Below are 12,585 nucleotides of genomic sequence, written 5' to 3'. Positions count from 1 at the left end.
GGATTCTTTGTAACAGAACTAGGCTCTACAATGCAATTACAGATGGTGGTTAACTGTTGAACACTTACTTTTATGGTCTCAATACATCATGCACATGAGCATTGAAGTGTGAACTGGTACAAGTAACAACTACTGGAGTCACTATTACTGGCTCAAGTCAATTCCCTTTACACTTGCCAACACATACACAGATATCAGTAATCTTGTTGGGTCTATGCTGCTCTATCCCAGTCCAATTCAACTTTAAAGGATCTGACCAGGTGGCCCAGAAACCCTGTAAAATTTTATTTTTGGGAAAAATTGAGCTAAGCTGGAATAACAGGCAACTGGTTTGATTTCTGGGAATAAAGAAGATAATGTTTCTAATCTAAGATGTCCCCCTTTACATTTCATAAATTAAGGAAGAGGGGAAGGGGGGGGGGTGCATTTATGGTCTTTGTTCAAAGCTACACCTGTGTTGTTAAGGCAATCCTTTGAAAATTGATTATGGTTGCTTGATAAGCTGAGTACCATGGGAATGGCAGTAGTTGTGCTTGACCATATATTGCATCCCCTGCAGAGGAAAAATAGTATTACAATAGCAACCAATCAAATAACTGTCTGACCATGAAGGACATATATTGGCTAGGACGAGTAAAGTTAGACCTTTGTAGTGGCTCTCAGTAAAGGCCTCAAGCCTCGCCTTGAAATTCATGAAGCCTTGGGCTTCATAAAACAACCCATTTCAGTTGATTTGATTTGGTGCTATATCCCTACAGAGTGAAAAATCCAGAACAAACCTTTTCACGTTCAGAATTATCATGTACAATGTCAAAAAGCTACTATAACTAAAATGAACTAAAACCTCCAATGCTTCGCTTCACCATCCAATAATAATAACTAATAACTAACAAGCTAAATTACATTTTTACTAATCTTGTTATGTGTAGAAATCTTCTTTCCAATGTCAATTTTTTTTTTTACATCTGTCTGAACTCTCTCATAATTGAAACTTATCAGATCAGTATATAAAATATTCTATACAGCAATCTCAAAAGACCATACAAATCTAGCCGACAGCCACCAAACAATGCAACACTCTCCTCACCCTTATAAAATCGGAAGAAGAAAAAAAGAAGTCTCAACATAAAAAAGGTTTGGAGTTGATTGCCTGCAAACGAAGACACTTTTCATATACAAATGTGATTTTTCTTCCACCTACTCTCCAAAGGATGGTACCACCATAAATTTACATAGACTAATCCAAACAATCTGTGCATCTGACAATAGCAAACCTCACACAGGCAGTCTATTGTCGGTTTACATATCAGTGAGCTTTATGTTCGCTTGTAACAACGTTCAAGCTGTCAAAGGTTCGCTTTGGACTCTAAATAAATGGTTATAAAAGTGCTGTGCGGAAATATTAGACTTTCCTCAAAAGAAAGCCCGCTGTGTATGAATTCCAAAGCTATTCATTTTTCAGTCAAAAATATGCATGGCAGTTTGCTTATAATAAAGAAGCACTGTGTGGAGCAAGTAGGAAAGATAATGTTAACATATCCAAAAGAAAATTTGATAGAAAAAGTTCAAACATAAATTTACTGGGAGGTCCTGAAGTAAGCAGACTTAATGTGAGGAACAAAAATAAATGAAGATAATTAAGGACTACTACATTTAACCACAAGTAAAGCTGGCCATACATTTCAGATACACTCATTTGGCCAACAGCTATATCTCCCTCCACCATACACAAGCATGCTCAGTTTGGTTCTGAATGTTTATCTACCCAAGGGCAAAAGGATGGGGCATGATAATACCCAACTGCCCTTTCCGTTTCTCACTCAATATTTGCCATCCGTGGAGAGTCAGGACACATTAGATGGTTGACGTATCCTGCCAAACTGGGTGGTTTCGGTCAGATTAAATATGTATGACCAGCTTTACCCATACGTGGAGATTTAGAAGCCCCTAAAATAATCGATTCTATCCATTCATAATCTATACTAATTGTTCTTAATTAGGATCCTAACGAGCATGAATTTCTTGAGATTTGTTTTGGATGAATCACAGAGAAAGAGAGAGCAAGGGAGAGAGAGGTTGGGGTCCAGGTAGGTACGTTTGCTACTTATGGAGAGTGCCTAGTACACATGAGGAGTATTGTAGTAAAAATAAGAAGAAATAGTACCCACCTTGGACCCAAACTAAGGCCTCTCAGGATGCTAATCAAATTCTCTCTGTTCAGCTCTGATAAAGGGCAACCACCCGGAAAGGGCTATTTTCAGATTGGATGCTGACCTAGCTATTAGCCAAACTATGCTTTAAGGCCTGTTTAAAGGCCAAGTATTGACTTTTAATAGCCATGTTACATCTGCTGGTGTGAGACACTCAGTTTTCTTTAGCTTTTGGAAGAAAAACTGGTTTGCACATCTCTTTTCCTGAAGCGTGTTCTGTGTTGGTCTCCTCTCAAAAAATTTGTGAAATCAGACATGAAAGTAATTTCAAGAAATTCACTAATCTGTTCCCTATATACATTAGATGATCATGGGTCCTGCCAAAACGGGTGGGTTCGGTTAGCATTGATGTGTATGACCAGCTTTACCCATAGACATAAGATTTACACAATTGGATTCTATCATTCGACAATGAAGAGGGATTACCGTCAATTCCAAGATATGTCATAAATGCCTTTTGGTGCAGATACCACCCCTGGAAAGCTAACCATACAAGAAAAAAGTAGTCCCATGATTCTTCTGAGCAGATTCAAATTGGAAGCTCTCCAACAGACTAGAAATGAGGGGTGCGTATGGCCATCTTACCATTAAATCGATAGGAGTTATGGAAAATGCCAAGCAAGAAGTCTATGGGGGGGAAATGCCGGTATGAATCAGTGAATGATGTTAAAAAGGTAATCATTTTAGGGTGCTGCCGCAGGTAGTGGCCTCCACATGGTCCAGCGGGGGCCACGACGCAGCCAGGAGCCGCAAATTGGTAGTGAAAGTAGTACTTACTTGTTATGTCTGTTAATGGTGGCAAACAGTGCTTCATTCATAACCAATTTGAATGGACCTGCTGCTCAGCCAAGCGGTGGACACTACTTGCTGGTCTAATTTGGAAGCCACTCCACCCTTGGAAGCCACTCCACCCTTACAGAAATGAATTAGACTGGGCCAAATGTAAACTGGAGGATCAGAGTGGCACTAGTTACATCTGTAGGCAAACTGGAAATGGCTCAGTGTCTTACCGCTGATGGTGGTATATTTCAATTTGGAAAAAGAGGCCCCTGACACCACCATTCTAATTGCAGCGGGGTAACAGTATAAATGTGGAGAAGAGGTTGGAGAATGCAAGTAAATAACCTATAACAACAAATTTGTGCATACCCCAATCTGTTCAAGTTGAAAAATATTAATTTACCGTCCCAGCCCCCCCCCCCCCTTCACAACAGGGCCCATTCAGTATATCAGAGAGCGGAGCTTGTACATGATGCTGCACTTAATTTGAGTTTGTCTATGGCAATGTGCACCCATATTTATCATAGTCCCCCATCAGATGTACTGCTGCATTAGAAGATTGTCTCCTGCACCTGATTTCTAATATTCAGCTCTGTTACGTCAGAACATAAAAGGTGGAGGTACAGTGACATCATTGAAGTAGGAATTCACTCCACCTTCATCCATTCTTTAGAAAGAAAGACACTTACAGGCTGAGGGCTTGCTTTGGGTTCTGTTGACTTCACATGTAAATGCGTCATCATGGCTTGCAGCCGTTCTTTGTCTTTGGAAAGCTGTAAAATATGAAATAAAGAACCTTTAAAATATTCAGTATATTTTACTAATCATATATCATTCTATACCTTACATGACATAGTTACCAGCATCATGAAATATGTATATTCAAAATATAGTGCCACCTAGTGGTAAAATCAAGAGGAAGGACAAAATCTGAATATGCAGAAGTTGAAATTGAAAGTTAAAGTTTGCAATTCACTCATTGCCTTATACAACCTCTAACAAAACTCAAGTTTATTATCAGACTCCCCCTTCATCTAAAGGAACTATTTAAAGGCACCCCCCCCCCCCTCAAACCACACAGAGTGGAGATCGAGCATGCATTCTGTTACTCCATCATGGGATCGACAGACCACCCACGGGCGTACTTGGAACTTAAAGTGGCCCTGGCAAAAATACTAAAAGTGGCCCCATTTTGTAGTTGGGTCAAAATTGATGGAAGGCAGGGCCAGAAATACCCTCTTGCAGCATATTATATCACCCCAACAGAGCCAGATACCACAGTCCATCATAAAATACTGGCAGCAGCACAAAATACATTCTCAAAAACTTTCACTGGCCGGCCATAAGGAGGGCCCAGGCGGCCCCCTTAGGCATCGGACCACCAGGAAATTTCCCAGTAAGGTCTATGGCCAATCCGCCCCTGGAAACAGCCATGTGCAGTACTCCACAACAACACTACTCAGTTCTAGTGATTGGTACGGGTCCCAGTGGACAGATCCCCCAGGAATCAGATATTTAATACCTGTACATCTTGCTAACCTACTCAATATACATTCCTGGACAAATGGATGGGAATATAACTGCAGGATCAGACTACACACAAGGCTTGTTTGTAGTCTGTAACCTTGGAGACGCACAGGTTAAAGAAACAAAACAGAAGAGGATTTTTAATTCAGGCGAATTACAAAATTGCTTAAATTTCTTATTTTAAATGCATCGGAGAAATGAAAAAAAATTTGGTTGCAACTATGGATATCCCCTGTCAGGAACCCAACCGTTTCCTGATGCTCAGTTCACACCACAAGTACAAGCAGAGCCTTGAAAGATTAATGACCAGCTAAACAGCCCACGCAGCACTGAGAACCTACGACTAAATGTCAGCATGCTGGTAATGGCATGGCTGATAAACAATTTCTATATGCGCTGCACTCGATTCTCCAGAAATATCTGAAATTATCCTGAAATGCACATAATTAATCTTGCCGGAGGGATGATATAGAGTGTGCCTCATCACCTGAAGCTTCAATTTAAACCATATTAGTATGTGCCCTTAACAAGATATGGGAATGTAATCATTGCAGCAACCATTTTATTTGTATTCTTTTCCACGGAGCTGATTGAACGTTGCTCACACAAAATGACTTTTATAATTCACAACCTAATGTCTCCGGCATGCCGCCTGCATTTGCTCTTGTTCAATTACATAATATCAATGCCGCCTCAAATCAGATATTCCGTTGTACTGACACTACAGATGATGTGTAAAGTTCATGTTTCAGTGGTTTTATAAAAAAAAAAAAATGTGGCTGTAAAGGACCATAAAATCCAGATTTCGACACCCAATAAAAGGCCTCAACTATTGGGCTGTGGTGCCTTGACCCTCAGAACCCCCCTCAGAATCCCATCACCCAGTGAGCCTAAGGAACAACAGTTTGACACTGGAAGTGCAGTGCTTGCCACCATTATCCTGCTGAGGAGGAGCATGGGCTCACCAATAAGATGTAACCACCCAAAACTAAAATCAGTGACCTGAGCAGTTGTCCTTGCCAAATGGTGTCTGCACCCATTTTGACCTCCCCATGGGTGCTCCCTCTCACCAGGAAAGTACTCTCAAAATACCTAATATGTTCTAGTATATCCTGTTCAGCCATAAGACAATGAAAGGGATGCATTGCTCGCTTGTACTGATCTGTAGGCCTCTTGACAACTAGGATCCCACCAATCAAACTTGATGGCCTAACTAATCAAATCCATTTTTTGCAGGACAAGTTATAGTTTTTAATGCATCATTTTGGGTACATGTAATGATTGATTAAAGCCAGCTGTTTTAGCTAAAACCCCCTTTGTTTACGTCAATAAAAAGGCGTATTAGGGGTCACTAAGGGGTTAAAGACTTGTATACAGCCCTGGGAGACCCCAGAATGTGAAATTTTCAGGGCGATTGGAGCACTTTTGATTTAGGTCGAATTTATTCATAACCAATCTGACTGATTTTGACCAAATCAAAATTCAAAAAATTCAATAGTCCCCAATGTAACAGTTTCATATACCCGCTTTAATTATAAACCTATAGAAATTAACTGACAACCTTTTAAAAAAAAAATTATGATTTTTTTTTAATTGTGAAGGCTGACAAAGCCCACCTCCATTTGCTATGTAAATTGTAAAAAGTCGGCCATTGATATGCCCACACCGTTACATGTGGTATTGCTAAGCAAGTCATGAGCTCTGCATAAAAATCGTAAAATGTGTAGCCTACATTGGATGTAGTAGTAGTTTAACATATTTCTGATGTTGCTGAGTAGTGGACAGAAATATATTCTTTTGCAAGGCATCAGCAAGACAAGTTAATTGAACTTGTGCATGCAGAATCGCCTCAGTAATAGACCTTCACCAAGTTCCATGGCGTGAAGCAGGGGACTGATACCTGATCACGATTCCACTGCATACATTATTACATCGGACAACCGTTCTGCATAAAATTAATTTACGTGAAAGAATGCATGAACAATACATGAGGAAATTATGAGGCATTATTATGCCTTGGGTCATCGTTTACCACTTGACTTAAATGCGGCTGCTCTGGTTGCTGATGGTCATTAGCAAATCATAACCGTATAGATCGCCGCCAGCCTCCTTATAGGAGACTATAGTCTGACATATTTGCTAGAGTTAGAATTTCTAGAGGAGAGCAAAGGCATCAAGGTCACGTGCCAAATCTGGAAAGTGACAAGGAGTTTAGGGGTGGTCTCCAAGTTCATAAAGAACAAAGGAAACAAAATTGCCAAAAATTTTGCACAAATCGATACCTGCTCACAACAGATATTGATTTGATTTTCAGATTTTTATACAGTCCCCATTGAGCCAATTTTATTGAGACACACACTGCTTTAATAAATTTGGCATAAATGACTGTTTTGATCAGATTGCTATACAAGATACTCCAGTCTTCGAAGATGTGGGCCCAAGGTGCCTAATGTCATAAAATATGAAAATATTCAAATGCAATGAGGGCCATCACAATTGCAACAAAAGATCCGCTCGTGTCCGCTGTTGGCAGAGCACCCCAGCTTTGTGTGACAGGGCAAGGCAGTGGTGACGTAATCACGCCTGCCCTGAACCCTCATGCCTGCACATTCACCTCGGGAATCGACACACGTACAGCCCTGATGCTTGCCGTGCCAAAGGAGTCAATATTGCATCTGTGCCGATCCCCAAGGCAAACATGCCAGGCACAAGAGGTTCAAGGCCAAGCATGATTATGATGCCACTGCCTGGCCAGCTTTTGGATCATATCTGATCATTTTGGATTACTATGGAGTTATGTGGTGACACATTCCCTTTAAATGGGTTTATCCGAGGCTGGAAATGGCCCCCCATACTCCCGGGCCCCTCACAGGTAATATACTTACCGTGCATCCTGCGTTGCTCCTGGTCCCTGCACTGCCACAGCTGCTTCTTCCCCGTGCGCGGATGAAAACATCCGGTGTTGGGGGGTAGCAGCCAATGGCAGGCGGGGACGAGGACGAACCTCCCTAGCATCACCCGCGATGCTAGTGAGGCTCGTCCTCTTCACTGCCTGCCATTGGCTGCTCCTTTCCCCCCGACATCGGAGGTTTTCATTAATGCACAGGGAGAAGCATCGGCGGCCGTGTAGGGACCAGGAGTGGCGCAGGGAGCGAGGAGCCAGGTAAGTAGAATCAGTGTAAGGGGCCCGAGTGTATGGGGGCCATTTCCAGCCTCAGATAACCCCTTTAAGGATAGCATGCAGAGAAATGATTGCTGTTCCTTTCTGCACCACTGGTCAACTACATGGCCACAACCTCACAGGGGCATCCTTGCCCACATTTCTTAAAGTATTTCTGTATATACACATATATGTTCTGATATAAGAAGACTTAGCATGGTTGTCCCAGCCAAATATAATATAATATAATATAATATAATATATATATAAAAAAACATTGAATTAAAAAAAAATATATATATTCTATAGTCAAATCATGACATTAACCACTTTATAAAAATGGTTGCTCCTTGACCAGAAATTCTCATAAAACTGACCTTTTTTTTGAACATTAAATAATTGGAAATGACCATTTTTAACCACAATAAAAACTACTAGTAATATTAAAATTTGCCCAAGAAAAAGACGTTTGATGTATTCTTTCCACTCTGAAATATCAGCTGTAAATCTTAATAAAAGTGCATAATTGCTTGGTGTGTGGTTGGTTTCCATTTATATGACCACATAGCCAACTTACTCCTGTAATTGTTTTCTGCAAGACTCGATAATTTACGCTTCACACTACGATACTGGGAAATAAATTAGGCCATACTGGGTTAATGAAGAGTACAGTGGGAGGGTGGGTAAGAAAGAAAGGCCCAGATTCATGTAGGAGCCAAAATGACACAAGACAAATTGAGATAGAAATTAAAATGTTACGTAATTAAAAAGATATATGCTTTTTTTTTTTACAGAGGGATAGCAACAACGGAAAGTTTAAGTCTGTTTTTGCAGATATTTCTCGGTGACTATTTGAAGCTGCAAATGACTTTAAACTCTGTAAAATTCCAAATGTAATTATCTTCCCTATTTAGCCCAGGGCCCTCTATATATCTTCATACTGATGCCTTGCATACAAAGCAGCCATTTCATTCAGAAGCGACTATGCAACATTGAGCATAATCAGACTTAGCACAGGTCCATGAAATGATGGGGTTAATTTCTCACTTTTTGTGCCAAGGCACAATGGCAGCCAACCGGCCAACTTTGTTAAATTGGAACAAAACATAATCTACAAACTCTATGGTTAAGATTTGTTTCAACCCTGACACTTATGAAAAAAAATATTGCAGCCCTGACGCCTTATCTCACTTTATGGCAGATAGGAAGGTTCACACTTCCTTTCCAAAAGACACAGAGATGACAATTTTAATTGTTTTCACATTGAAAGGACAGATGCTGTCCACGTAAACGTTGACAAAAATCTGATTAATAACTGCTTGCTATGAAGGGGTAAAACTACAGGGGGCCCAGAAGCATAGTGATCCTGGAGCCTAATGGGGCTCAAAAGTCCCTCTGTCCATAAGAGATGACCACTACTATTACTTATGTGTGATAGGTGGCAGCACCATCTTAAGATTTTAAATAGGGGCCCAGAAGTTTTCGAGTTCCATTTTTGTATGGATGTTACTTTAGAATCTCATGAAAAGGTGCCGTTTTAGGGTAAGGAATCCCTAGCAACCTGTCTGTCTCAAACGAGACAACTGTTCTGAACTTGAGCTAGAGTGGCATTGTCCTGTCACCAGATCGGAAAAGGAAAAATCAGTTGAAAGCAGCCATGTCACTGCCATTCCCCAGTTCAGGCCTGCATTATTAATCAGATTTTTTCTAAAAACAACTTTAGGTGGAAAACCTTTTGGAGAACCTACTGAAACCTTTGCGTTAGGGTTCAAATCCTCAGGTCCAAAAATACTAGATAGCCATCCTTATATATCTGATCAGTAGCAGGGCAGTATCGTTGAGAAGGAAAATGGATTACCCATCATTTGGCTATAAATAGGTATATCTAACAATTTTGGGCAAAATGTCAATGCTAGACATGAGCGAAGTTTTAAAAAATTTGATTCGGCAGCTATACCGAACGATGTCAAAATAATTTGATGCATTTGAATTACTTTGTCACAAATCGCTTTTTTTGTATGGAGCGGGCGCGATGACAGGGAACGTCAATTGCGCCCCCTCCTCCGTCATTTAACCTGTCAGATGCCACTTTCAACACTGATTGCGGCATCTAAGATTCACATTCTGTGCTCAGGGGGTTAATCCATGGAGATATATTATATACATACTCACCTCATCCACTTTATTAGTGGAGAGGATGTCGGCTCCCGTATTGATTGAAGAAAACCCGCCAAGGGTCCTGCGGTGAGCATGAGAAGGTCACCACGTGATCATGTTGGCCGCGTGCGGTGACATCATCGTGACCACATGGTGACGTCTTCATGCTCGGCACAAGTCTTTTAGCGGGGTTTTCTTCAACAAGGCAGGCGTGGGACGTCCATCTCCGCGATCAAATCGATGAGGGGAGTATAATTTTTTTTATTTTCAGCCACCATTTGAGGAAAAATTGATTTGTTACTACAAAAGCGTGAGGAAATTCAGCTTCGCAGCGAATCAAAGTTTTCTTAACTTCAGATCAAATTCCGCTTCAGATGCTTCAATTCGCTCAACACTAGTCAATGCCAACCTCTTTAAATATGGCCATACGCATAAAAGTATAGTAACTGGTGGCTAGGTCTCAATTTAGAAAGGACTAAAATGTAAGGTGAATATGAAGACTCTCTCCCCTTGGACCTATGTCTTAAGGTGGCCATACACATTAAGTAACCATTGGCCGAATCCCCCATAAACATGCACATGATCCCTGGGAACTAAGGATCAGCAATGTTGAAAAACAACATGAGCGGTCTACATGTGCATTACATAGGTGGCTGATTCAACCAAAATCAGCAGGTTTGGATAAGCTTTGTCTAATGTACATGGGCACTTTAGACATGATCTACTGGCGAAAGTAGGAACTGATACAAGGTGTAATGAAGGAGCTGTTTGCCAGTGGTAAATGCAATGTGGATAATATGCATGGGATAGGCATGGGTAATAGACCTCTAAAACAAAAAAATATATATACAGGATTGACTCCTGTAAAATGCACACCATCTGGAGAGCCAGAGCTCTAAACACCAATGGAATAAAACTTGGTCTTCAATTATTTCAGGAGTACATTTCATTTAAGAAGTGGTTATATTTTGTTAAATTATTCCTTTAACATGCAAATGTAAGACAAATCTAATTTCTTTATGCAAGATAATTCAAATATTCATGACAACGGGAAACCAGAACAACAGAAAAAAAAAGGTTCAAAAATAAAAAATTAAAAGACAGCCCAGTACATTCAAATTAGAAAACAAGGAGGCAGCAAAACGATGGCAGTATTTTACCTGTAACTCTAATTGCTGTACAACTTGCATCTGAACTCGACACTGAGCCGTGCTCCTGTCATCCAATGCATGCTCATTGTTGAGATGTCTGTAATGATAGAAGAGAAGATAATGAAGACCAGATATCCAACATTCCCCAAGTTCAACAAAGATTTAGGGCTAGGTCTAAATGATGCCTTCTGCTCATCACTTGGCACGTGAAAAATAAATTACAACTCAACAAAAATCGGCAATGAAAACAAAGAGTGCATGTGTCGTAGTCTGTTTGCAGGGTGAAGAACAGTTTTTGTGCATGTGGATGATTTTCGAGTGTTTAGATTGATGTGCTCAAAGCGCATTCAGGAATACGTTGAAAGATTTCAACAAGCTCTCATCCAGTCAATGACATAAAAAGGTGTGTAAAGCAAAATAGGTACAAAAAAAAAGGTAAAACTGTAAATCACAGAAAAGAAATACATTGAGCAAATGATAAACCTTAGTATCATCATGCCCAAGGAGATGTTAAATTGTCCTATCAACCTCCATCTTCCACTGTAGAGGGGTTGCATGTGATTAAAAATAAGGATCTCCTGTCAATGACTGATTCTCTTGTCTATGAGTAAGTCCTGCACCAATCGAATTGTTGTAAAATACTTGAACTTTTCCAGTCCTTCAACTAGTGGGACCATTTCCAGCTCATAAAACCCCTTTATAAAGGAAGACATAGGTTAATGTAAAAAAAACAACATGTCCTTGAGCATAAAGTAAGATCTCAGCCCTAAGCCTGATGCTACATCTCCATGAATGGTCAACTATGGAAGACAATTTTAATGGAGAGCGGCCACTGTTTGTAATTCCTTACTAGATGGATGCTGATGAGGTCCCATAAAGTTCCAATATCAATTCCCAAAATTTTACACACCCAATTATACCTAGCATTAAAGTCTCTAGATCTTATGTTGCCATGCTTTGCCGAACATATTGTGTATGCCAAGGGCCTAGTTGGTCATATATCACAATTTATGAGGGGGGGGGGGGGGGGGGGGGGGTGGAGAGTCTGTTGTCATAGTAACCAAAAAGATACAAACTTTCATTTTTAAAATTAACATCAACACAGAAAGCTTGCATCTGATTGGTTGCCACAATCAGCGCCATTCTCTTTCCCTCTACTAGTTTTATGCATGATCCTCATTACGTGTAATTCCTTGAAGCGCTGGAGAAGAGATTGTATTCTCACTTATGTAAATCAATGGCGATCGTATTTCACTAATCCATCTTAATCCTCACCACTTACGTTCCTATGCATCTTCCCACTACTCGCAACGTGTTGCTAAATGAGATTTGAATTTAACAACTTTATTGATTGCACAGCTAAATATTTAACATTTCACAATTAACACGCTGCCTAGAAAGGATACTTCAATTAGAAGGTCAAGTTCTTACACAGTACTTGTTGATTACACACAATGAGGCATGCATTTTGTACATTCATGAGCAAATACTCTCTTTATTAAAGGGGTTGTCTGACCACCAAAAAAATTTGAGATAGTCAGGAAACTTTAAAAAAAGAAAAAGAAAAAAAAACACCCTTGAAAGCCCCTCCGTTCTACCC

The 12,585-nt window shown here is 40.2% G+C and overlaps 1 protein-coding gene across 12 annotated transcripts in view; it reads right to left on the bottom strand.

Annotated features, from left to right (window-relative positions):
• FOXP1 (forkhead box P1) overlaps window positions 1-12,585 on the bottom strand; it is a 655,361-nt gene that overhangs the window by 34,291 nt on the left and 608,485 nt on the right. For all 12 annotated transcript variants that reach the window (XM_040408625.1, XM_040408629.1, XM_040408630.1 and 9 more), the window contains 2 exons: window positions 10,995-11,082; window positions 3,680-3,763 (listed from right to left, as the gene is read on the bottom strand). In XM_040408625.1, the coding sequence (XP_040264559.1) occupies window positions 3,680-3,763; window positions 10,995-11,082 (172 nt within the window). The remainder of the gene's footprint in view (window positions 1-3,679; window positions 3,764-10,994; window positions 11,083-12,585) is intronic.

Source organism: Bufo bufo, chromosome 9, assembly GCF_905171765.1.
Source record: "Bufo bufo chromosome 9, aBufBuf1.1, whole genome shotgun sequence".
Classification (NCBI taxonomy): Eukaryota; Metazoa; Chordata; class Amphibia; order Anura; family Bufonidae; genus Bufo; species Bufo bufo.
Note: the sequence above shows the minus strand (reverse complement) of the source record. Positions and strands in the feature narration are given on the sequence as shown.